Source organism: Symphalangus syndactylus, chromosome 8 (genome assembly GCF_028878055.3).
Source record: "Symphalangus syndactylus isolate Jambi chromosome 8, NHGRI_mSymSyn1-v2.1_pri, whole genome shotgun sequence".
Lineage (NCBI taxonomy): Eukaryota > Metazoa > Chordata > Mammalia > Primates > Hylobatidae > Symphalangus > Symphalangus syndactylus.
In genome coordinates, this window is record NC_072430.2 from 72,280,880 (window position 1) to 72,308,064 (window position 27,185).

Sequence of the window (27,185 nt, forward strand, 5' to 3'; positions counted from 1 at the left end):
CATCATAAATTCCATTCAGAAGTGTGTGTAATGTTCAGGTTCACTACCTAGTGTGACACCAAGATTACACTGGACTGAACGGCAAACATGAGGAGGTAAAGAATTGCAGCCTCCAAAGGGGATCATGAAATACTTCAAGAGCATTTCCCAAAGTTTATCAGGAGTTATAGGGAAAGGTCTTCCAGGGCCTAAACATTGGTAAATAAAGAAAAAAGTTAACATAAATAGAATTTATTACAGAGCTTTTCATGTTCTAAGATGCATTGTAAATATCTAAGAACTAACTACGGGAAGCAGATTTCCTAAATGTATTTGAATGGGTCTTATAGAAGAATCACTCTTTCTCCTCAACAGAGCATCCAGCAGTATCAGTGTTCCTGTAGTATTGGCCCTCCATGATACAAGAGGATTAGAGACCCTTAAAAATCACTATCAGGAGAACAAAATGGAAATGAAATGAAGGTCACAGGGGAGACGGCTTTATTTACTTTTACCTCCTCAGAATGGTTTCAGTGACTATTTTGGTTATTCTTTTTAAAGCCTCATAAGGTGGTAACTATTGGCTAATGTTAATCAGTAAACTTACTTGACCCCTTTCTCCCCCTTTACAGCACTTTGTGGGATTAGGGGTCCTACAAATTTGTCTTCTAAAGTAAAGAGGAATGAAAGAACTTTGAAATTCACTATTCAGGAGAGGAAAAGAAGCACGAACCAAGTGAGAGAAATGGCTCCATTTTAACTCTCTTAGAAGGTCCTAGTGACTTTTCAGTTGCCTTTTGTATGGCATGGTAACTATCGTAGCCATACATTAGCATGAATTAGAATCAAACATTCCATCACACCACCAATTTCCAGAGGATTCATTAGGATACTGAAGATACAAATGCATCTTCCAACGCTCCCTCTGTCATGCCCATGACTCTTGGTCACGTGGAAACCCCTGAGATAGGTCACTGAGTAAAGGAAGAAGCCAGTTCTTGGCAGGATTGACTGAACTGGCTAAAGAGCTCATTCCCAAGGTGGATGGTCAGCAGTCCAAAGTAAAATGCCCAGTTGACTGCGGCTAATATCAGAATTCTAGAAGAGCTGACCCAGTAGGGGAGTAGGTTTCAAGCACTGGCTAACGCTGTAAGTCATGTGTGGGAGCCAGGGTAACGTTTCAGTGAGCAGTCCACTGACAGAAGTTCTGAAGGGTACAGGAAACAGGACCCAGCCCTCAGCAGGAGAGCGCTGGTGAGAGGTTTGAATCTCTAGGGTCTGGTCATGGTGTCAGTCCCAGAGGACATCTAGTGTTCAAAGCGGGAAATTCAGACAGATGATCACTGAGATACAGAACAGAGGGTAGTATAACATATAATTGGTAGAACATTCTAATTTATACATTTAATGACTTTTGGCAAACTCAGCATGCTAATGTATTACCTGTCTCACCATTCATCAATGAAACACTTTCTGAGCATAGACTCTGTGCCAGGCAGACCGCTAGGTACTGGAGATGCAAAACACATAACCTGGTCCCAGGGAGCTTCTAGTCCAGCGGACTCACTAGACAGCCTTTCATCTTCCTCCACACACAGCCAGATTCCAGGCATTAGGGAAGGAAGAGAGTATCTGTCACACTGGAAACTTCATCTTCTCATGGGCTTATTGTTTGTATCCCATTGTATTCTTCTTTACTCCTTTCCTTTTCTTGGCTCCTTTTCTTCCTTTCAGATATTTCATATCCCCTAATCTATTTTTTTTTTTTTTTTTTTTGAGATGGAGTCTCGCTCTGTCACCCAGGCTAGAGTGCAGTGGTGCGATCTCGGCTCACTGCAACCTTCGCCTCCCAGGTTTAAGCTATTCTTCTGCCTCAGCCTCCGGAGTAGCTGGGACTACAGACATGCGCCACCTCACCCGGGTAATTTTTGCATTTTTTAGTAGAGACAGGGTTTCACTATGTTGGCCAGGCTGGCCCCTAATCTATTGTATTACACGGCTCACATTTTATTGTAGCACAAGTGTGTTTCTGTCTTCAACGATGTGTACTGACTTGGACATCCCAGGGTCAATAATCTGGAGACACTCTGGCTTGTATTATTAGTAGTAGGCCTCACATGTTTTTGTGCTTTTACCTAACAAACTTTCAGCTTATTAGAGAATGCTAATCCAGGAGATCCTGGTTTATGTTAGAGTTTGTAGACCACTACTTCAGAAAAATCAGGAGTGTTTGTGAATTCATGATCATACATAGTAGTGAGAGCAAAAAGACACAGTCTAAGGGCATTTGTTTTTTAAATGATTCTCATAGAAATATTCCACATTTTTATAGAATTATCTTGTTCCCCAACTAACAAAAGTCTGTACAACAATAACTTCTAACTTTTGGCAATGAGTAGAAAGGGTGGTTCTCAGGAATGCTACCACACAGTGGAAACTTCCCCATCCCCACTGAGATTGAGGAAGAGATAATCATCAAGCAAACCAGCCCCTTTCCCAGTTAAGGTTCACACACACACACACACACACACACACACGCCGCACACACTTCAAAGCCCTTCTTTAAGTTAGGCCAGGAAAGAGCAACTGAGGCGCCCAACATACAGACCCCTTTACCTTTTCAGAGACTGTCTTTGCAAGTCAGGATCTAACACTGGGGTTCAAGGTAAATTTGATATTATACCCACATGGATATAATTTCGTATTCTCCCTATTCTGGACCCTGAGATGGAAAGAGCATAGAGACAGGGCCCAGAGATTTTCCAGCAAGAAAATTAAAGAATATATGTGAGGCAGGATAGTTTGCTGAGATACTACTTTTTCTTTCTTCTCTTTGTATTTTCCTCATGCCTCTAGTTCCAAGCAGGGAGCCAGACCCTTTTGCAATTCCCTGGGATATCTGCAGAATGAAAAGGAGGAAGGGTGTGAAGCCAAACTTAATCTTACTGTCTTTTGAGAACCCCGAAATTTGGTGAAAATAAATTGCCTCTTGAAAAGTGTGGCAAAGTCGAGATTGGAGAGAGACTGAGGGCGAAGTTGGAGGGGAGGAAAAATGCAGAGGAGAGGCAGCATGGTGAACCTAGGCTGACTCCAGGCACAGATGATCCGCACAGCCATGAAAACCCCCACGGCCTCATGAAAGAAACAGAAGCAGCTCAGTTAAGGTTTCTGGGCACCTTCTAAACCGAGGAAGGGGAGCCAGGTCAATCAGGCTCAGAGGTAGAGATGTCTAGCTCACTGCGTGCCAGCAGGGGGCGCTCTCCTATTGTATTTTCTTTTCTGAGGACATCAAGACTCGGTGTGCAAAAATTCTCATCAAAGATACAAATTCAAATGTGGCTGCTTTTGTAAAAATACCCATCTTCACAACCACAGACTACTACTCAACTCGTGCTTGCTGGAGGCTCCACCCTCTGCATTCTCTTCATTACTTCAGGTTTCTTTGACTTGTCTCTTGTAAGCAGAAAGGCTTCGCCAGCATCGGCACACATCTGCTGCCTGATCTGTCCATCCCTCAGAGGCAAATTCCTCCCATAACACCTGACTTACACCAGCCTTTTCTATCCAGAGACCTTGGCACCAGGATTAAAAAGCAAGTACCTCCTTTATTTGCCTCTATTTGGTGGCCGGATGCTAACACAGTATGATTTTCACCTTTTCTTCCTTCTCTTAACTCTCCCATTTCGCTACACAGGTTTGAGATTAAGCCTAGGATATAGCTGTATACATTAATTATTATTTTACTTGACATCAAGTAGACTTCTCAGGATATCATTTTGGACTGCTTTATTGGGATGTTCACTGTGACTCAGAGATGAAAGATCTTCGGTGACACAGTCTACCTTCCACCTCCAAAGGATACAAAGAATCCGAAGAGTAAAGACAGAGGTGTTTTTTGCCCCTTTGTCAAGTCTGGAGACAGCAGATTCCCTGGAAACTTCCTAGGTTTGTCTAAGCCTCCCTAGTTTACATTCATCTCTTCTCCTTTAGTCTATAATGAAGATGGAGATCTCTTGACCTAAATAACATGTTCAAACACCATCTGTCCCTGTCTTAAAGATTTATTCTTGTTCATTATATTGTATCCTACAATCACCATTGTAAGCATGGTAAGTATGATTTAAAGTCTTCCCTTACTTTCTGAGCTTCAGACAAAATAATTCGATTTCTTTCCTGATTTTTCCATAAGCATGGACTTACAAATAATTCAATTCACTTTCTCCATTTTCTCCATCATCATGAACTTACTTAAATCCAAGTGTCCAGTGTCCTGGGTAAGGATGACTGACCAATAAGTATCTTTCCTGTGGGCACTCAGTTCATTGTGTGTGTGTGTGTGTGTGTGTGTGTGTGTGTGTGTACATGTGGTTTGTGAGGGATGGATCTTGGTTTACACACAGAGGTAAGACCCACTTTCTTGCTGGATAGGAAGATGGGGAATAATAAACACAGAAGCCAGCCTCATGTCAAATGCAGATCCAGGTGCTAGGGAGACATGGATGAATATGTGTGTATCTTTCTCCTGGTAATCTCTTAAGTAAATTAAAGCTAAGACTCTGGACACAGCAAATGTAAAGAGGAAATATTCTCCATAGAATAATGGGCATACTCTGTAGTTACCTCTCTCTATCCCCTAATCCTGTAGAAAAGAAGTTCATATTTTTTGTATGCATCAAAGGGTGAAAATGCATCAGGTCTGGCAATAAGCTTAGCCTTGTTACCTAAAAAGGCTAATGTCATGCTAGCTTTTTCACAGCTATAGTGTTATCTCCATCACATCATGTGATTTTGTATATGTGGCTCTATTTCCCATACAGTCATGGGACTAGTCAGGCAGAGCACCCTGGATTGGGTTTCTGTTCTGTCATTTGCTTGCAGTGGCAGCTTAACAAATTCCTTTGCCTTTTCTGGTATTGACTGCCTTATTTTTCAGGGCCTTTCTGCAGCTAATACAGGCCACAGTATTGCTTCCTAGTGGCTCAGATGGGACAGGCACCTTGCTTAGGTCCCACAGGACTTTTAATGATATCTTTGTTTTCAGACAATGCCCAAGCTTTCCTCCTAAAACCTAGCTTTGCCTTTTTAAGAATGAATGTCAGAAGACAAAGGGAAGAGTCAATGATAATAATTCTTGGAGAAAAATATTGTTTCAAAAGTAGTGGTTTCCTGACTAGTGTGTGTTACCAAGCATCCTTCTGAAAGATAACAAAGAGGAAATTCTAGTTATCCAGCAGGTGAAGCATTTTTCTTGAGGAGGATACTCTGGGAGAAAGAAGTGGATTCATCCCTAAAAATTAGCCAAGAGTTCTCTGAGCAAATTCTGGAATTCCAAATATTCCTCTATTAGTATCACCTACTACTCAGAAGAGGAGCCCAAAATTCTAGGTGAATGTGCCACCTCCACTGTAGCAAGAAGAGGGGATTTGCAGTGCTGGAGAGGACCTCAGAATGTCTGATTTGAGGAGTCAATATTTTAAATAACACTTTAAATTTTTTTTCTGATTAGAGAAGTAACACATTTCAAATACAGAAATTAAAAAAAAACTAGTCAGCTATAATCTCACCAACCAAAGATAAACACTCTTCATATTTACAAGTTTCCAGCCAGGTTTTTTGCTGATTATATTAAAAACTAAAATGTGGGTACTATTTTATGGCTGCTCTCTCTCTCTTTTTTTTTTTTTTTGCTTAACAATATAAAGGGAATGCTTTCCCATTGCCATACATATTCTCCTAGAGTGCATTTATGATGGCAGCATAGTTTTGCATCCTAAAGATGTGCCATCCCCTGTTTGGCTTTTCTCTTATTGCTGAGTATTTCAATTATTTTTCCTACTCAAGAAAACAGCCTGGGGGCTGATTAACTGTTTGGAATTTTGCCCTCGGTGGTAGTGGCCTCTTCCAAAGAGCTGTTTTGAGTGCCTGTGACTACCAGGGTGGGAACTTGTTCTTGTTGAAGTTCTTGTTCTTTGTTTCAGTTTAGAGTGCTAAAAACATATGTCACTGCTGGCAAAACGACACTACATGCAATTTGAACCAAAGACCATTATTTACTAACCCACTGAAAGATATCTACATCAGCCTACAGGGCTATTGACATTCTATAGATGAAGAACTCAAAGTGCAGGAGGGAGCAAGAACCACCTCAGACCCATGGTGTGCTTGCTTGACTTCAGATACTTATAATTTTGTTCTTCTACAAATCTTCTCCAGGTGAGCATAAGAAAATGGATGTACTGTTCCAGAATTTTCCTTTACCTACTTTATGAAAATAGTCATTTTTCACCTTCCTCCAGATTTCAAAAATGCCAGCAAAGCTTGACTTGGGAAGTGGTGCCCTCTGGTGTAGAGATGTTGCAGGCCCTCTTGGAAGAGAATATTCCCTGCGCTCTTCTCCTGTCAGTGAGGCACTGCTCCAAGGCATTCACACTCCTTCACCTCGGTTTCTAGTAGGCTGATGACAGGGAGTGAGAGATGGAAACTCAGTTCCCTCAAAGGAATCTGGCCAGCTCAGGCTGTGGGCCTCAGCTGTGGGGAAGATTGAGTTATGATGGGAGATTGCTTATAGTTCTAAGACATGTGGAGATGAATTAGAGGGAAGCTAACCAATATTGCACAGATATTGTGCTGTGTATGATTCGTTTATGTATTTATAAAGGATGCCTCGTTCCCCACTAAAGTGCATTTGTTTTGATAGAGGGTTTTCACTCCACTTGGTCAAATTACAAATACGTTGTTATTAAGAAATTTCATAACTATGTTGATGTAAAATGTGGTTTTAAATGTTATTTTTGAGAGAATTTATTTAAAAGTGAAAAACATGCTTATATATGAAAAGTGGGTAATATAAACGTGTTGCTTGTTTTTGAGAGAAAGTCTGTGGAAGAACTAACGAGAATGTAGGCTAAGGCTCCTATAAACTTCGATCTCTAGTGAGAGTTTTGGCATAAAGTCCAGGCAGCTGTGCTGTCACTGAACATTGAGCATCAGTATCCCCGTATCTCTAAAGGGGAATGCTAAGCTGAGTTTTCTGCAGACCATAATCACCAGCTTTTGAGGTAACTTTAGCCTCCTTATGCAGAAATGAAGAAGAAAATCTTGTAGATGGGGGTCAATGATGCACTAGCTGAGCATCAGTGGCAGCCTGACAGTAAGATACTGATTGTTCCTCTTAAGCTGGTGTATGTCTGTCCCTATTACCCTACCCATTAGCTTGCTCCCTGCTAGCTTATTGACAGAAACAAATGCAAATATTGCATTAATCAAGTGTATATGTGTCATAAATATTTTCTCTTAGTATGGCCTATACTTTGAAATCCTGAACCTAAGAGTTTTGGGTTTAACCTTGGGTTATCACTCAAAATGAAACACATACGTTTTCTTGTAGATCTTGTCCACAATGGCCTGCTGAATCCTTGAAAACCATAAGAGAGATGTAGAGCAACCTATTCTAAATCAACTTGTTCAATCTAGCAATTCTGTCACTCTAAGAGAATTTTCTCAGCCTCATACTCCTTTCTTGGACAACCACTACTTTAAAACCAGGATCATGTTCAATGGCATTCTGGCAATACAGATGTCCATTAAGTAGAAATGCACAATGTCTACTTGTTGAATATCTAATTGTTCTCCAAATTTATTAACAGGATCTTCTATCTTGATAGGTAAAAAATTCCTATTTTGAAATCTATCTATATGTATATATAGATAGATAGATTTTCTTTTTGAGAATATATATATATTTTTTCTTTTTGAGATGGAGTTTTGCTCTTGTTGCCCAGGCTGGAGTGCAATGGCACAGTCTCAGGTCACTGCAACCTCTACCTCCTGGGTTCAAGCAATTCTCCTGCCTCAGCCTCCCGAGTAGCTGGGATTACAGGCACCTGCCACCATGCCTGGCTTATTTTTGTATTTTTAGTACAGACAGGGTTTCACCATGTTGGCCAGGCTGGTCTCAAACCCTTGACCTCAAATGATCCACCCACCTCGGTCTCCCAAAGTGCTGGGATTAGAGGTGTGAGCCACTGCACCTGGCTATATATATATTTTTATAACTCCTTCTTTCCACAGTGTAGAAAGTACACATTACAAAGCTCAGTCAAATGCCAGGAACTTAGACATCCACACATTAGAATAAATTGTTAATTAATTTCTCAAAAAAAGAAAAAAAAATGCATCTCACTTGAATTCCAGGGACTCAACCTAAAATATACTGAGATTCCTAAACTGAATATTAAAACACAAGACACAGAATCAAAAGTCAAAGAACAAAAGGAACATTCTTCAGCAGAGATAGGGAGCTGGTTTTAGAAACAGGTGGAGATCACAGAGACTCAGCATAAGCAAAAGCAACACAAAAACCTAGGCTTTTGAAAAATGTCTAAAATACAACAAAAGAGAAGGCATTCTGAATGTTTTTATGCAGTAGTAGCAGGCTACTAATACAGGAATACAGACTATATTAATCCATGACATTTCAGTGAAACAATAAAAACAACTCTTTGGACATCCAGAAACAAAGGATGTTTTATCTAGTTAACTTTTTTTTTTTTTTTTTGAGACAGGGTCTGGCTCTGTCTCCCAGGCTGGAGTGCAGCAGCCCAACCTTGGCTCACTGCAACCTCCACCTCCTAGGCTCAAGTGATCCTCCCACCTCAGCCTCCTGAGTAGTTGGGACTACAGGCATGTGCCACCACGCCTGGCTAATTTTTGTATTTTTTGTAGAGATGGGGTTTCACCATGTTGCCCAGACTGGTCCCAAATTCCTGAACAAAAGTGATCCACTCACCTCACCCTCTCAAAGTGCTGGGATTACAGGCGTGAGCCACTGCCCCGGCCAACTTTTTATTCATATGTGAAGACAATAGAAAGACATTCTTCTATCACTAATATTTATTTAATTAACATTTCTGAGTGCCTTTGATATGACAAGCACTATGCTAAGTGCCATATAGGGAGAGGTGAACAAAACAGACAGGTGCTTGTATCCTAGAAAACTGTGCCTCTGCACACCTTGCCTGTGATAATAATTGTAGCACATATGCCAAACACTGAGCTATAAATCTATGAAGGAAGGATGTTGCTTACTTATCACAAGTGATAACCAGTGATGCCAGTATCTATGAGCCATAGAAATACAGATTGCCTATTTCCCTGACTAGCTCAGAGGGATACAGCTTAATTCAGAAGATAAAATCTTTTCTTTTTTTTTTCTTCTTTGAGACGGAGTCTCGCTCTGTCACCAGGCTGGAGTGCAGTGGTGCGGTCTCAGCTCACTGTAACCTCTGCTTCCCGGGTTCAAGCAATTCTTCTGCCTCAGCCTCCCAAGTAGCTGGGACAACAGGTGCATGCCACCATGCCTAGCTAATTTTTGTATTTTTAGTAGAGACAGTGTTTCACCATGTTGGCCAGGATGGTCTTGATCTGTTGACCTCGTGATCTGCCTGCCTCAGCCTCCAAAAGTGTTGGGATTACAGGCATGAGCCACTGCGCCAGGCTGAGAAAATCCTTTCTTTATTGCAGCATTAGGCACCCCCAATAAGAGCCCACTCATATCACCATGATAAACAGAAACACTGCAGGGGGAAAATGATCTTGCCTTTGGGCACCAGGACATTGGGACTTCCCATGTAGTCTGCATCAGTGGATCATGAGGACAAACCATTTATCAAATCTGGGAAAGACAAAAGGCAAACATAAGATTAAAAAGTAATGCAGATCTTCACCAGATGGCTCTGCTGCTTAATAAGTAAAATCACTATCACAGAAGGTGATAACCAAGGATAATTAGGTAAATGACCACACTCCATTTAATCACAGTTCAGAAGATCTTCCCTAATTTCTGCTGAAGTCTCTTCAATAATTTCACCTACCTCTGGAAGAAACTAGAGGACTAATGGGAAGAGTCCATTGGTGTTTACGTGGGAAAAGGAAGGTGCAAGCCATTCCAGCTCAAGGAAAGAAAGGAAGGGAGGGAGGGAGGAAGAAAGAGAAAGAGAAAGAGAAATGGGGAAAGGAAGGAAGGGAAAAGAGAGAGAGGAAGAAAGGAGGGTAGAAGAAAGAAAGGAGGGAGGGAAGAAAGAAGAGAAACTGACTTTCCAAAGATACAGCTGAAGCAGCAGCTAAGAGGTAACATTATGAAAGTATGGGATATCATTCCTCAGGATGCAGTGTATTTATTAAATCAGAGGCCTGTAAAGCGTACTGTGTTCCCAATAGGAAGAATACACGGATCCAGGAACCAAGGAGTAGAAGCGGGAGTAGCTCCACTTACCATCTCTCGGATTGACTCACTCAGATATGTTATGCTTTCATTTCTGTAACTCTGGGCTCTGCAGGGTCAAAGGTCCAGGTCCCCAAAGAAGATGCACCCTTGCCAAGTTACACAGAAAGGTCTCATTGAACTGCAAGCTACAGCTTTTCCCAGGACACTTTGGATTTCTTGTGTCTAGGGACCAGGAGATGTGAAGAGGAGTTGCCATACTGTTGAGGCGAAGTAACCCTGATTAGCAGGAGGGAGGTAGGGCTGCTTTTACTCAGTAGAGGCAGAAAAGAATTTATGTAGAACCCAGGTAATCTACTTGGGCACTTTCTGGTACTCCCATGCTCCATTTTAACTGTGAATGTATGTGTGTAGCCACCTCAGCCTGAGAAAAATATGATTACCAAGGGCTTAACCTCTCAGAATTGGTGACAGGGTAAATAAGAATAAGCAAGTAAGACCTGAGGGTAAAGGGAGGTTAGAATACATAGTAAAGGAAGGAGTGGATGGGTGCTAGTTGCAGCCCCAAGATCTGCGGCATTGACAGTGACTACAGTTTGTTTGTCCACGTAAACTTCCTCTTAAGTTTCCCTTCAGGAACAGAGACTGGTAGGAAGCCTGGAGGAGTTGTCTCTTGAATCTGTCTGGGGAAATGGATCCGTGTGACTCAAGAGGTGGACCTGGCCAGGCGTGGTGGCTCACGCCTGTAATCCCAGCACTTTGGGAGGCCGAGGAGGGCAGATCACCTGAGGTAAGGAATTCAAGACCAGCTTGGCCAACATGGTGAAACCCCATCTCTACTAAAAATACAAAAATTAGCTGGGTGTGGTGGCACATGACTGTAATCCCAGCTACTCAGGAGGCTGAGGAAGGAGAATCGCTTGAACCCAGGAAGCAAAGGTTGCAGTGAGCCAAGGTTGCGGCACTGCACTCCAGCCTGGGTGACAGAGTGACACTCCATCTCAAAAAAAAAAAAAGAGGCAGACCCATTCTAAAAAAGTTTCTACATGAGTTTATAAGTACTTGCTTCTGCATGTCTGAAAAAATCTCTGTCTAATAAGAGAGACACACCTCAAAAGTTTTATCAATAAAAAAGGTACAAAAAAGTCAGAATAAAAATAGGACATAAAATCAATGCTATAAATATTAAACAGATTATGAATAACTTTATGCTAATATATTTGGAAACTTTAGATGAAATGGATAAATTCCTACCTGGGAAAAAAACAATCTACCAAAGCTTTCTCAAGAAGAAATGGAAAAGCTAGCATCTCTTTAACCATTAAGGAAATTGAAACAGAAGTTTAAAATAGTTTGAGGCTAAGCCTGGTGGTGTGCACCTGTAGACCCAGCTACTCTGGAGGCTGAGGCAGCAGGATTATTCAAGATCAGGAGTTCAATCCCAAGAGTTTGAGGCACCTGAGACCAAGTGTTCAAGGATCAGTTGAGAACAGTAGTTTGAGGTATGCTCTGTGATTGCACCTGTGAATAGCCACTGCACCCTAGCCTGGGCAACATAGGAAGACCCATCTCCAAAAAAAAAAAAAAAAAAAAAAAAAAGGAAAAGAAAAAAAGAAAAGGCAATCTCAAAGAAAATAAAATATCAGGACCAAACAGCCTTACATGTGAGTTCTACCAAGCATTAAAATAACATATACTTCCAGTTACAAAATAAAGAAGGACCACTCCCCAATTCATTTCTGGAGGCTAACATATAACCTAGATACCAAAATTAAACAAGGCAGTACAAAAAAATTACAGACCAATCTCATTCGTGAGCATAAATGCAAAAAAAAATTTAACAAAATATTAGCAAAGTAAATTTAGTCATATATAAAAAAGATTATATCACATAACCAAAATGGGTTTATCCCAGGAATACAAGGTTGGTTTAGTATTCTAAAATCAACTAATCTAATTCACCCCATTAACTGATTAAAGAAATATGCTGTATAATCCCATCATTCAATGAAATTCCCAGTCCATTCAAGAGAGATAAGCAGGAGCAGAAAGGAAGAAACTTTTCTAATCTAAAAATGGGCATCTAGAAAAGATCCACAGCAAGAACCAGACCTACCAAAATGGCCCATTAAAGATTTCTTGAAGGCACTTTTATAGTGAGCATTAGGCTAAGTGCTGAATGTCAAAAACAAAGGCAAAACGGCTATACCTCCTGGCATCGGGGGAAGGAATGAAAGTAACAGTATCCAGTTTTGTCACTGGATTATTCCAAAAGGGTAAAATCCCCATGCAACTCTGCTCCATGGGCACCTGGCTAGTCAGTTAATGGGCGGCTGCCCTAGAGTCAAGTGCCCTCCTTCGCTTCAAAACCTTGTCACCATTTTGGTGGAGTCACAGGCTAGAGAATATGAACACCTTTGGATGCTTCCTCTTGTGGATAAAATAACCTCCTTCAGAAGGGGATCGGTGGGCCGGGCGCGGTGGCTCACGCTTGTAATCCCAGCACTTTGGGAGGCCGAGGCGGGCGGATCACGAGGTCAGGAGATCGAGACCACGGTGAAACCCCGTCTCTACTAAAAAATACAAAAAATTAGCCGGGCGTGGTGGCGGACGCCTGTAGTCCCAGCTACTCGGAGAGGCTGAGGCAGGAGAATGCCGTGAACCCGGGAGGCGGAGCTTGCAGTGAGCCGAGATCGCGCCACTGCACTCCAGCCTGGGCGACAGAGCGAGACTCCGTCTCAAAAAAAAAAAGAAGGGGATCGGTGATGTAATAGATTCCAAGAAAGAAAGAAACTCTTCTCCAGCGCAGCTAAACTGTAAAGCTCATAACACAAGTAGGTCTTCTGTGCATATTCACTTCCTTTCCTTCTTACCCGAGGTGCTGCAGTGTGACTCTGAACGTGGCAGTTTCAACGTTACAGTGCTGCAGTGCATGAAAGTTATGGTAAACTCAGAAATCTGTTCTTCAACAGTTAGACTGTATTTATGCTGGCTGGATTTTGTTTATTCACCTATTATCATCTACCCGTGTCAGCAACCAAGAAACTTGCAGCCTATCTCAAAGGAAACCAAGAAAGAAGTTTTGGAGTCTTGGCCTGCAGGAAGCTTGTGGCGCGGCGCCCCCTGCCGACCAATAAGACGGCCACGGGAACGGGGAGACCACGAAGGCTCTGGGCCGGCTGAGGTGCCCACGCTCCTCCAGCTTCTCCAGAAACGGCTTTTTCCGGTGACACCTCGGGAGCCACAGCGATTTGTTTCCCTAAAGGAAGCGGTTTCCCACCAGGGTATCGTCCCTAATACCCTCCGAAGGAGCCCATTGAGGAGAAAGGCACAGAATGTCCCGCAGAAGGCAGAAGGACTCTATGATCCAGGACACATAGGGCCAGCCATCAGGAGGTTTTATGAGAGCAGCTGGTGGGAAGATCAGCCCCAGGAGAAGGGGATTGTCTACTAGCTTGGTTGGAGCAAGGCTTTTCCCGAATATTATTTCCGTAATTCAGGCTCCCTCCCACCAACCCTCCACTGCCACCTTATCTTCCACCAAAAGCCCTGACACAGTGGCAGGGATAGAGGACATGGGGTTGGTGGGGAACAGGCTGTAAGAAAGACGCAGGAGACTGCGTGCAAAGGGCGAAGCGTTTACAAAGAAGATCTTGACAGTGCTGCAAAGATTTGAAAGCGTAGGGTACAAGTCACTCAGGTGCCGGTGTCAGGAGGAATCTAGCCATCCAGGTGAACAGGTGCCCCCTTCTTGCAGCCCACTCACATGTGCCTGGTGGACTCCTTATTTTTGGTAGTGTCAGTGAAGAGGTCGGGTCCCTGGGCTGGCAAAGCAGTCAGTGACATTGACATCATGAGTACTGTTGTGGCAGCTGCACATGGAGGGGCTGTTGGTACAGGGCAGTGGTGGAGTTCTGCAGAAATCTACTATGGTGGTCAGATTCTATGAATGAATGTGTGGATCGGCTTGCATTTACCCCTGTGGATCAGCCAACGGCACCTCATCATCACATCACAGTATCGGTGGTGTCCTCTGGGGACCCAAGACCTGGGGTTGTCTATCTGTCGTGTTGAGAAGGGCAGGGCTGGAGTGAAGACAGTTAGGTCCAAAAGGAGGAAAAGGAGGGGGGTCCACATCAGATTCATGTTTCCTGTGAAAGCATTTCAAAGAAGAGCAGAATCAAAAGAACAAGCCACGGTCCCTTGTCCTGTTCCTAAGAAGTCTTGGCCCTATACTTAATGTTCGCAGTTCCCTCCTGCCTTTTCTACACTTATTCTTTGTGTACTCATGGCAACAAGTGTTCTCACATCCTTCTTCCACCTCCTTGTCAATAACGGAGATGGCTACCGCCCTCTTAACCCTTTATGGAATTGTCCTATGTACAAGGTTATTTCCAAACCCCAAAGTGATTCTTGCTCCTTACCTAAGCAGACCAGTTAAACTAAAAACTTTCATCTCTGAGGTGTTTGCCTCTATCAGTTCAACTGCTGCTCACCCATAACCTTGAGATGAGGCAGGTATCATTGCCAACCCCTTTTTAGAGTGATTTAACTCAGAAGGGAATTGACAGATCCATATGACCTACATCTTAGAAAATATTTTCACTTCCTTAAATACAAATGTCTGTTTAAATGCTGTTTTTAAAAATGTGAGCATTTCAATTCTAAGGGAGTAGAGTTTATGTTTCTCCCACATATTTCTCTGCCTCAAAATAAAGATTCCCAACTCTTCCATGTATAGAGCCCATCTTCCAGAAATGTTCTAATTCTTGGTGATCAGGGATTCTGGGTGACTGGGTGTGAGCCTTTTGTCTCTAGGTCTAATATCTGACTCTTTTTTTAAATACCTGGGAGTTCCAGGAAAGGGTTTTCTGCAGAGCAGGTGACATCCACAGAGATGGATATATCCCTCTCAGAGGTGGATACTCCTAGTAGAAATGGAATCCCTGTTGCCTCTCTCCTCCCTCTAATCTTGTAGAAATTATGTTGTGGATATTTTCCTACCAGAGGTTAGGGTGCAGGCCGTATGGAAAACTCTCAGGCCTGTCAATAATCTTAAACAGATTCCCAGGTATTACTAATTTTATGCTTACTATTGCACACCTAAAATGTTCACCAGCATCACACAGAGTGCCTATGACATCACTGCAAATATGCAGAAACTTGGAGCTCGGTGTCTATCATAAGCTTTCTATTGGAGCTTGGCAAATCACCTTATCCTTCTACTCCTCATCTCTAAAGTGAAGATTACAGACAAAAGATCTCTTTCAGCTCTGACATTCTGTATTTTTTTATACATTACTGTGTGTTTGGGTTCATGTGTGATTTTGTATATACGCATATTGGTTTATACATGTTCAGGTTAGGAGAAATACTTAGTTTGCAAATTGAGTTTCCATTTCAGAATTGTTAATTTAATTAAGTGTAGTTTTTCTTTAAAGCAGTTTTGAGCAAGGTCAAAAAATTGAATCACTATTATGTAAAGATTACCGCATAATCTGTTTTTGTCTACACCGTTAAAGTTATACGGGTTTTTTGGTTTGTGTTTGTTTGTTTGTTTGTTTGTTTGTTTGTTTTTGAGACCGAGTCTGGCTCTGTCACTCAGGCTGAAATCCAGTGGCGCAATCTTGACTCACTGGAACCTCTGCCTCCCAGGTTCAAGCAGTTCTCTGCCTCAGCCTCCCAAGTAGCTGGGATTACAGGCGTAGGCCACCATGCCCAGCTAATTTTTGTATTTTTAGTAGAGAAGGGGTTTCACCATCTTTCCCAGGCTGGTCTTGAACTCCTGACCTCATGATCCACCGGCCTTGGCCTCCCAAAGTGCTAGGATTACAGGCATGAGCCACCGTGCCCGGCCATATTCATTTATTTATATTTATTTTTATGTATTTATTTATTTTGAGATGGACTTTCACTCTTGTTGCCCAGGCTGGAGTACAATAATGCTATCTCAGCTCACCACCACCTCCATCTCCCGGGTTTAAGCGATTCTCCTGCCGCACCCTCCCAAATAGCTGGGATTACAGGCGTGTGCCACCACTCCCAGCTAATTTTGTATTTTTAGTAGAGACAGGGTTTCTCCATGTTGTTCAGGCTGGTCTCGAACTCCTGACCTGAGGTGATCTGTCCGCCTCAGCCTCCCAAAGTGCTGGGATTACAGGCGTGAGCCACTGAGCCCAGTTTTAATTTATATATGTTTTTATTGAAGGAGAAGCTACTTGGAACTCCAGTCTGTATTTCAGTAAGGCAAGGGAAGAAATTAGTACGTACATTTTTCAGAACTCCAAAATCAGCTAAATTTAGGGACCTGCTAATGAAGGCGATAGGAGGAGTTGCATATACAGTCTATCAACAAGGTGTGATGTAGTAGATTTCATAGTTTTTTTGTCTTAATAGGTCTCCTGAGCAGATAGGCCTCAAAAGCCTTTTATACAATTAAGCAAAACTGACTAATCCATGGCAAGAAGCTGAGTTGAGATCTAATACCTAGATTTTAAAATCCTTGACTTCTATCTGCTTTATAATTGGCCAAGTTGCCAAGAAAAGAGAAATGAACTCTTTTTTTTTTCTTTTGAGATGGAGTCTTGCTCTGTTGCCCAGGCTGGAGTGCAGTGGCGTGATCTCGGCTCACTGCAACCTCTGCCTCTTGGGTTCAAGCAATTCTCCTGCTTCAGCCTCCCAAGTAGCTGGGAATACAGGAAGCCCCCATCATGCCTGGCTAATTTTTGTACTTTTAGTAGAGACAGGGTTACACTATGTTGGCCAGGATAGTCTCGATCTCTTGACCTCGTGGTCTGCCCACCTCAGCCTCTCAAAGTGCTGGGATTACAGGCATGATCCACTGCACCCAGCCAGAAATGAACTCTTTTTGAACTTCATGCTCAGTTATTCCAGTTTAATTCACGCAACCATTCTGACAGGTATTTATTATTATGACCACTTCTATGGATTTCATAATTTCTTGTGTTTATAGCCTCATGTAACAGGCCATTGTGTTTATAATATCCAATCTGCTGCTGATATGGTTTGGAACTGTGTCCCCACAAAATCTCATGTCAAATTATGGTCCCCAGTGTTGGAGGTGGTACCTGGTGGGACATGATTTGATCATGGGGGTGGATTTCTCATGAAAGGTTTAGCACCATCCTCTTGGTGCTGTTCTTGTGATAGTGAGTTACTTATGAGATCTGATTGTTCAAAAGTGTGCAGCACCTCTTCCCTGTCTCTCTCGCTTCTGCTCCCACCATGTGAGGCACCTCACTCACCCTTTGCCTTCCACTATGATTGGAAGTTTCCTGAGGCCTCACTAGAAGCAGAAACCACTATGCTTCCTGTACAGCCTGCAGAACAGTGAGCCAATTAAACCTCTTTTCTTTATAAATTACCCAGTCTCTGATATTTCTTAATAGCAATGCAAGAATAGACTAATATAGCTTTAATGCTCTGTTTGTCCGAGTACTATGAAAAAAGTCTTATTACTCATAAGCAATAGACCTGTGATGCAAAACAATCTTAACTTTTTGAAGAGAATATGTCACAGACAGCAGGATAAGACAAGATTCAGAAATTTATTCTGCAAAAAAAATGTGTCCTTATTCTGAAGAGGCAGATGTCTTCATAGTGTGAGAGACTAACCTAGTCCTCCAAAGATAACCAAGAAGAAAAAAACCACACTACCTAAAGTAATAAGTAGTTGTGATTAGTGGCAGTTATGGAAGAATGTATAGCTTAGCCAACAAATATTTACCACATGAGGAGATTTAGTTTAAGGCAAATACGTTTGCTTAACTGACAGTGTATTCTAATAAATTGAACACAGTAGGATGTTTTTACGGAAAGATGAAAACTTGCCACGAAAGCAGAAATGAGACTATATAGAGCAGTTTCACAGGATTTGCCCAACACTCTCTGGAGGACAGAGAGACCTTGTATCTGACAGCCTTTAGCTTTCTGGTCATTGTGGCATGGGCTAGTTCATAAAGCTTTTCCGGGGCATTGATGAAACATCCCTCAAGACCACTTGCTTCTCTTTACTCTGATTAAATAATCTTCATACAGCATTTTGATAACTGGTCTATCCTCAACAGTACTACTGTGTATTACTAGCACAGAAGACAAAATATCATTGAAATAGAGAGTCTTCAGAAGTAAACTATGAACAATGGCGATTTAGTAAATTTCATAATACCGGCATTTCTAACTGATGAGGAAATAGTGAATTGTTCAATCAACAGCACTTAGAATATTGGTGATCCATTTTAAAAAATAAGACTACATCCCTCTCTGATAACATAGAGTTTTTTTGTTTCATTTTGTTTTGTTTTGTTTTTTTCTTTTTTGAGACCGACTCTCACTCTGTTTCCTAGGCTGGAGTGCAGTGGCTTGATCTTGGCTCATTGTAACCTCTGCCTCCCGGGTTCAAGAGATTCTCATGCCTCAGCCTTCTGAGTAGCTGAGACTACAGGCATGAGCCACCAAGACTGGCTAATTTGCATTTTTGGTAAGGATACGTTTTCACCATGTTGGTCAGGCTGGTCTCTAACTCCTGACCTCAGGTGATCCACCCGCTTCGGCCTACCAAAGTGCTGGGATTTACAGGCATGAGCCACCATGCCTGGCCATCATAGAGTTTTTTTTTTTTTTTTTTTTTTTTTTTTTTTTTTTTTGAGACGGAGTCTTGCTCTGTCGCCCAGGCTGGAGTGCAGTGGCGCAGTCTCGGCTCACTGCAAGCTCCGCCTCCCGGGTTCACGCCATTCTCCTGCCTCAGCCTCTCCGAGTAGCTGGGACTACAGGCGCCCGCCACCGCGCCCGGCTTATTTTTTTTTTATACATTTAGTAGAGACAGGGTTTCACCATGGTCTCGATCTCCTGACCTCGTGATCCGCCCGCCTCGGCCTCCCAAAGTGCTGGGATTACAAGCGTGAGCCACCATCATAGAGTTTTAAAATTGGAAAAGAGGGAACAAAACTGTCACTATTTACAGATATAATAGTGTACATTGAAAAATCTAAAAACAATGCGTCAGGACTCAGAAACAATACCTCAAACTATGGTGCTTTGGAATGAGGAGCACTCTGGGCTTTTTCTGTTGCTTGTTTGTTTTTAAATTTTTAAAAAATATTTGTGTGGGTACAAATTTGTTGTATATATTTATGAAGTACATGAGCTATTTTGATACAGGCATTCAGGGCCTAATCACATCAGGGTAAATGGGGTACCCACCCCCTCAAGCATTTATCCTTTATGTTACAAAGAAGACAATTATACTCTTTTAATTATTTTAAAATGTACAATAAAATTATTATTGACTATAGTCATCCTATATTTGTGCTATCAAATACTAGATCTTATTCATTTTTTTTTTTTTTTTTTTTTTTTTTGAGACAGAGTCTTCCTCTGTCACCCAGGCTGGAGTGTAGTGCCATGACCTCAGCTAACTGCAACCTGTGCCTCCTGGGTTCAAGTGATTCTCCTGCCTCAGTCTCTCAACCAGCTGGGATTACAGGCGTGCACCACCATGCCCGGCTGATTTTTGTATTTTTAGTAGGAATGGGGTTTCGCCATGTTGGCCAGGCTGATCTCCAACACCTGACCGCAGGTGATCCGCACGCCTCAACCTCCCAAAGTGCTAGGATTACAGGTGTGAGCCACCACGCCCGGCCTAATCATTATATTTTTTTACCCATTAACCATTCACTTCCCGCTCACCCTCCAATGCTAAGGTCTTTGAACTAAAGAAAATGAAAGGGTGTTAGAATCAGCCTCAGAACCAAGGACTTTCTTAACTTCTCCTGTTTTGCCCCCAAGTGCAGGATGAAACTCTTCCTGTCTGAAGTTACCTTATCCAAAGCTCCTCCAGAAAGAACCCAGTGGACTTTGATCACCTCCCTGAGATTTGATTAACCGGGGAAGATTAAACTCATGGCAGAAGGTAAGACTGAGGGATGTCACCACACGTAGGCAGACTTAGTCAGAAGCTGTTGTCTATTCTTTGTCATATTCCGAAGGGTTTCCAAAGAGTATAATTCACAAACTATGGCCTGTTCTTTGGGCCCATTCAATTCTCCTAAAAACAATTTCCTACTCTTCAAAATTGCCTACATTCCCCCATCTCTCTCTCTCCTGTGAAGAAGGCTATATAGATTCTGAACCTCGCTGGGTTACTGGGTAGTCACTCTCTCATCATTCCCCCATGAATACAATAAACTTGCCTTTTTCTCCAGCTAATCTTCCATCGGTTAATTTCAGCAAACTCAAACCTTAAAGGGAAAGGGAAATTCCCCTTTGCCCCTACACATGCAAATTAATTATTTAGATTAATAATTGCTGGATATAAAATTGGCATATGGTTTATTTATTTTTATATTTCAGCACAGAGGAGGGGAAAATGACTTCCTTCCACCCTTTTAGGTTTTTTGTGGCTGGGCTACAAGTTAAATTACATAAGACTGATTAACATGAGAAAAACTATATTAAATTATGTATGTATACACAGGAGTCCCACAAAAATATAAGACTCAAAGAAAGGCCAGATGAATAAAGCTTGTATAGCATCTTAAGCTACAGAGAGAAACAGAGGCTTGGGGCTTCTGGAGGGTGGTGGTGCAAGTTATGGGAGCATGAGAGGAGGAAACATATAGTAAATACATGGTAAATAAAGGTTGCCTTGTTATGCAGATAACAGTCTCTCAGGTGATAGAGAGCAGCTCTCTTCCTGATCAAAAACACTTTTACCAGTGAAAATTTCCTTTATAGATCTGAATTTCTTTTACAAAATGGCAGCTTTTCAGAGCTAACTCCTGTGCAGGCAGTTTTTCCAAATAAATAGTAAATAATCAATATGCTAGAGAGGAATATTTTGGAGTGGTGCCTTCTGAGCCCTGACCCCAGCAACAGGCAGAAACTGAAATGTTAAAATGATACAATTTGCAATACTATTAAAATATTAAGTTCATAAGGAGAAAAACCAGGAAAAGATAAAGAACTTTATGGACAAAAGTACAAAACTTTATTGTGAGACATTAAGGTAAATAGAAAGGTATAGCATGTTTATAGATTGTAAGACTCACTAATTTAGATATAGCAATTTTTCTGCAAATCGACCTATAGATTTGTAATTGCCTGACGGGTTCTTCCTGCCTGCTGCACAGACAAAATCAGTTCACTGAGACCACGGGAGATAGAGCTGTTACTCAAATCACTCTCCCAGCAGTCTTGGAGGCTAGGGGTTTTTTTTTTTTTCTTTTTTGTTTTTTTTGGTTTTTTTTGTTTTTTGTTTTTTGTTTTTTGTGAGAGAAAGTCTCACTCTCTCTCCAGGCTGGAGTGTAGCGGCATGATCTTGGCTCACTGAAACCTCCCCCTCCCAGGTTCAAGTGATTTCCCTGCCTCAGCCTCCCAAGTAGCTGGGACTACAGGCACGCACCAACACGGCCGGCTATTTTTAGGTATTTTAGTAGAGACGGGGTTTCATCATGTTGGCCAGGTTGATCTCGAACTCCTGACCTTGTGATCCACCCGCCTTGGCCTCCCATAGTGCTGGAATTATAGGTGTGAGCCACCACGCCCGGCCAGGAGGTTAGGGTTTTCCAAGCATAGTTTGGTGAACAGGTGGCTAGAGAATGGGTGCTGCTGACTGGCTGGGGATGAATTCATAGGGGTGTGAAAAACAATCCTTATAGGCTGAGTCGGCCTCTGGGTGGAACAACAGGACTAGTTGAGTTATGAGACCTGGTTCCATAGGTTGCCAGAATGCAAAAGTCTGAAAAAAAGCCATCTCAAAAGACCAAACTTAGGTTCCACAGTAGTGATGTTATCTGTAGGAGCAATTGGAGAAGTGACAAATCTTGTGACTTCTGGCCACGTGACCCTTGAGCAGAAAGGGATTATAGAAAATACATTTTATCAGAATTCAGGCGCCTTTCATAATCCTAACCTTGCAGACTTTCATTAGTTTTACAAAGTTTTGGGAAGGACTACTATCATCCTCACTTTAAATTTGAACTATAACTTCCACCCAAAGTAGCTTGGCCTATGCCCAGGAATGACCAAGGACAGCTTGGAGGTTAGAAGCAAGATGGAGTCAACTGTGTCAGATTTCTCTTACTGTCATGATATTTGCAAGGGTAGTTTTAGATTTAGAACAATTCCAATCAAATTCTCAACCAAGTCTTTGTTTGCTTATTTTGGGAACTTACTCATTCTAGAGGATATATAGATGTATAAGAATAGCAAAGACACCTTCAAAAAAACAAACTAAAAAACAAGGTGAGAGAGTTTGTTCTACCAGAGTATATATAAAACAGAAAACAATATCTTGTTACATAAAAGCCTAGTATTGCTCATTGACAGGCAGCCTTGTTCCATGTGTTATTCAGAGACAGATTACTTCCATCTTCTGGTTCTGTCATTTCCTCATCCATTTCATATAGCTGGCAAACAGAACAGAAGGGGGAGAAGCACACTTTCTTAACTGCCTTGGCCATTTTTCACTGGCATGGCCTTCGGGTAGGGAACTATAGTTCCTACCTGAGCTGTTGCTTCTCAGCATCAACTATACACTATGCAAGGGTGAGCATAAGCCTGAGGGCAGCTAGTTACTACGGCCACAGCAATGTAAATGGTGTTGCCAGTTTCATCTTTGTCACAGATAAGACAAGAATAGACACAGTACAGTTGAAATATGAAAGTAGAGAGAAATCTAACACAGAGTTTCCCAAAAATGAGTTAGATGAGGCCCAGGAACTTGTGCAAACTCTCATCAGTGATTGGCACCAGTGTCAAAAACTTGCAAGGAGAAAAAAAGGTCAGTCCCCAAACTGGGCCTAAAACACTTTATCTTCTTATTAGAAAACAGCAGCAACATTAATAATACTATACTGCAATATCATATTTAGATGTATGGGCCAGAAAAGTGGGATGTGGAAATTAGCAATGAGTCCTAGAAGGACTATGATAATTGGGTGTTGGCTGCTCAAGAGATGCTGAGTAACCAAAAGAAGAGGTATCATGCAGGACTGCCTAAAAATATCATGTGGGCACATATTTAAGGAAGCCTACCCTGTGCCAGAATGGGGCTGGGAGATGGACACAAAGATAACCAAGACATAGCCCCTTTCTCTCAGGAACTGTCAGTCCAGTGGTGCTGGTACCAGAAGGGGAGGACCCCCTCTTAGCAGGTGCAAAGGTGGGTAAAGTGATGGTGGAGCTGTGGCCCACTAGAGGACAATGCAAGTACAGACATTGGGATGAGGAATACTGGTTGTGTGGAGATGAGCTAGTCTTTTTGAAAACCATATTCCTGTTTTATTTGAAAAACCAATCCTCCACCTTGCTCCAGTCTGTGGCTTAGATGGACTGGCTCCACCCTAGCTCCACTAATGAGCTACTCAGTGTGTGTGTCTCATTAGATGAGATGGGCACTTGTCCCAGTCAGAGACATTTGTTAGGAATATTGGGAGACGAAAGCAGGACTTCATCTTGAGAGAATGGAAGGTGTGAAGTTGCTGCTGTCATCTTACAGATATACAAGGAACATCTGCCTGATAGTGAGACTATGATAGAGGAGAAAGAAACAGGAAAATACAGAGAAACCACGTTCTGTTTTCATCATCCACGTTCTGATAAGCTGCTCATTAAGCCATAACAATTCGTTATTGCTTAGGATAGTTTAACTGTACATTCATGTTCTTAGGCCATCAGAAAATATCAAGTACTTTGGAGTAAGGGGTTTCAGTTGTGCTAAGTGGCCGAAAGAAGATTATAGAGAATTTTTGATTAGAAATCCATGAGTGTCGTTTATTCATTTTCATATGGGTGGCCTTTAATTTAATTTTTTTTAATTTATTATTATTTTCTTTTCTTTTTTTTTTCTTGGTAGAGACAAGGTCTTGCTATATTGCCCAGGCTGGTCTTGAACTCCTGGGCTCAAGTGATCCTCTCGCCTTGGTCTCCCAAAGTGCTGGGGTTCCAGACATGAACCACCACACCTAGCCATGGGTAGCATTTTAAAATAGTCAAAATAGATCTCCTTGAGAAAATTATTATTATTATCATTATTATTATTGGATACAGAGTCTAGCTCTGTCACCAGGCTGGTGTGTAGTGGCGCAATCTCGGCTCACTGCAACCTCCACCTCCCAGGTTCAAGTGATTCTCCTGCCTCAGCCTGCTGCGTAGCTAGGATTACAGGCAAGAGCCACCATGCCCAGCTCATTTTTGTATTTTTAGTAGAGACGAGGTTTCACCATGTTGGCCGGGATGATCTCAATCTCCTGCCCTCATGATCCGCCCACCTCGGTCTACAGAGTACTAGGATTACAGGCGTGAGCCACCATGCCCAGCCAAGAAAACTATTTTTAAGCAAAGACTTACAGAGAGAGAGGAAGTTAGCTATGCACATTGTGGGTGCGGTGTGGTTAGGGTGGCCCTGAAGTAGGGATATGCTTCGTGTCTTTAAGGTATAGCTAAGAGGCCAGGGAACTAGAGCAAACTGATTGGGAAGAAGAGTAGGAGATTAGTTTTGAAAGCAAATGGTTTGGGCATATGGATCATGTAAGAGCACATGAGATTTTATAAGGATTTCACTTTTACTCAAGGTGAAATGAAGAAGCACTAAAAGATTTTGAGTAGAGTTTCACGATCTGACTTGTTTTAAAAGGACCCTGTAGCTGCTTGGGCTATCAGTGGTGGAAGCAGGAAAGCCAGTGAGAATGCTTTTCCAGTCATTCTAGTGAAAGGTGATTGTGCCTCAGAATGGTGGTAGCAGTGAAGGCCATGAGAAGTGGCCAGATTCTGTGTGTGATTTGAAGGCAGAAACAGACTTCCCTGACAGGCTGGATGTGGGATAAAGAAGATTATTCAAGAATTAGAGACAATGGACTTACCTTCTCTTGAGATGAGGAGTACTGAGGGAGGAACAACTTCGGGGGAAGAGTAGGAAAGATGATCAGTGTTTCCTGGGGACATACTAGGTTTGATATAGTTATTAGACATTTAAGAAGAAATGTCACATAGGAAGTTGCTGTAGAAGTATAGGGTTCAGGAGAGACAAGTGTACTGAAGATTTGGGCATTGTTAGAAAACTGATGATATTAAATGTGTAGAGGTAGAAGTATGATATCTCTCCTCTCCCCTCATAAGGGTCTGACACTCCTGTAGCAAAAGACAGGTTAACAAGAGAAAAGCGTAGCAAATTTACTTAAAGTTTTATGTGACTCAGAAGCCTTCAGAAATGAAGACCCAAAGGCCCAGGGAACACTGTCCAGATTGATGCTCAGGTTCAGTGAAGCATGGACAGCCATGTAACAATGTAATTGGACAAAAGGGTATGATTTGATAGTAATAGGCTGAGGGAGGAACCCAGCACGGCCTGTCTGTTTACATTTTTCTTGGCCTCTCTGTATAGGAATTATCCCTCCCAACTACACAACAAGACTCCCTCTGGAATCAGTCTTATGTCCTACTATCAGACAAAGTAGGTCAGATAATTTCTTTATGGCCAGCTCCTACACAAAATGGCAGAGGGAAGACTAGAGTAATATTTCTAGATTTTATGGCTGATTTGGGGAGAGGGGAGCAAGAGACTGGAAGGCAGGAGAAGGTCAGAGAGACCTTGGTTCTGGAGGCTGCTTCTGAGGCCTTCCAATCTCCTTTATTTCAAAGAGTTCAGCGTGCCAAAGTGCCATACTTTGGAGTATAGTGTGCTGAGCCCCAACAAAAGCCATGAGATTAGATATGATCATGAAGAGAGTGCATGTGTCCACGGAAAAGAAAGAATAGCTAACCCCTAGGAATCTCCACCATCAAGAGGCCAGAGAGAAAGGGGAAGAACTAATGAAGAAGACTGAGAACATGAGTCCAGGGATGTAGGAGAAATAATCAGGAAAGGGTGGGGTGCTGTAACTCAGCACACATCCTTGACAAGACTGTCTGCCTTGAAGGCACCAGGCCTGAGCTCACCAGACTTTTCATCCTGTTTCTGTCACAAGAAGCTCATTCTCAGGTCAGCTTCATCAAGGAGCATGGAGCAATCAACTCTGTCAAATGCTGCTGAGCATGGAAAGTTAACCCTGTCCAGGGAGAAATGTCTTACTCCAAGTGCAAAGGCTTCCCTCATGACCACTGTTGATGGGGTGGAAGAGTCTGGGCAATTCATTGAAGAGATATCCAAATTTCTGGGTCTAGAGAAAAACAATCTTGTCCAGGAGGTGAACAGGAAAAGGGTCCACATCCGAGTCACGTTTTCATCTCAGTGGAGGGAATAAAGAGAAAGAGAGTAGGGCATCTGTGTCTCAGTGCCTGGAGATACTGCTCTCTTTTTTTAAATTTTTATTATTACTATTATTATTATTTTTTATTATACTTTAAGTTCTAGGGTACATGTGCACAACGTGAAGGTTTGTTACATTTGTATACATGTGCCGTGTTGGTTTGCTGCACCCATTAACTCATCATTTACATTAGGTATTTCTCCTAATGCTATCCCTCCCCCACACTCCCACCCCATGACAGGCCCCGGTGTGTGGTGTTCTCATCCTGTGTCCAAGTGTTCTCTTTGTTCAACTCCCACCTATGAGTGAGAACATGCAGTGTTTGGTTTTCTGTCCTTGTGATAGTATGCTGAGAATGATGATTTCCAGCTTCATCCATGTCCCTACAGAGGACATGAACTCATCCTTTTTTATGGCTGCATAGTATTCCATGGTGTATATGTGCCACATTTTCTTAATCCATCTATCACTGATGGACATTTGGGTTGGTTCCAAGTCTTTGCTATTGTGAATAGTGCCGCAATAAACATACGTGTGCATGTGTCTTTATAGCAGCATGATTTATAATCCTTTGGGTATATACCCAGTAATGGGATCGCTGAGTCAAATGGTATTTCTAGTTCTAGATCCTTGAGGAATTGCCACACTGTCTTCCACAATGGTTGAACTAGTTTACAGTCCCACCAACAGTGTAAAAGTGTTCCTATTTCTCCACA

General features: G+C 42.2%; 2 protein-coding genes and 1 long non-coding RNA gene across 4 annotated transcripts in view; 2 read left to right on the forward strand and 1 right to left on the reverse strand.

Moving 5' to 3' along the window:
- Positions 1 to 611: 611 nt before the first annotated feature.
- The window catches only part of RNASE2 (ribonuclease A family member 2), a 36,333-nt gene continuing 9,759 nt past the window's right edge, over positions 612 to 27,185 (forward strand). The window contains exons 1-2 of one of the 2 annotated variants that reach the window (XM_063644782.1): positions 612 to 1,900; positions 20,009 to 20,132. The gene's annotated coding sequence lies outside the window, so the exon portion shown is untranslated. Of the gene's footprint in view, positions 1,901 to 18,845; positions 20,133 to 27,185 lie in introns of those variants that run through there. The other variant, XM_055289565.2, reaches the window with a different exon arrangement.
- On the reverse strand, positions 8,783 to 13,135 carry LOC134737348 (uncharacterized). The gene is made up of 2 exons (XR_010122177.1): positions 13,075 to 13,135; positions 8,783 to 9,652 (listed from the first exon to the last, which is right to left on the reverse strand). It is a non-coding gene; the product is annotated as an uncharacterized lncRNA (long non-coding RNA).
- Positions 9,595 to 13,655, forward strand: LOC134737338 (uncharacterized). The gene is made up of 2 exons (XM_063644780.1): positions 9,595 to 10,991; positions 13,080 to 13,655. Exons 1-2 carry the CDS (start codon positions 10,893 to 10,895, stop codon positions 13,653 to 13,655), a joined length of 675 nt encoding a protein of 224 aa, XP_063500850.1. The 5' UTR covers positions 9,595 to 10,892.

What these genes read in the sequence shown, in the direction of transcription:
- LOC134737338 (XM_063644780.1), top strand. Translation starts at nt 10,893, where the DNA reads ATGGATCCGTGTGACTCAAGAGGTGGACCTGGCCAGGCGTGGTGGCTC. An exon ending in AGGAGGGCAGATCACCTGAG is followed by an intron (nt 10,992 to 13,079) that starts GTAAGGAATTCA and finishes TTCTTACCCGAG; the next exon opens with GTGCTGCAGTGTGACTCTGA.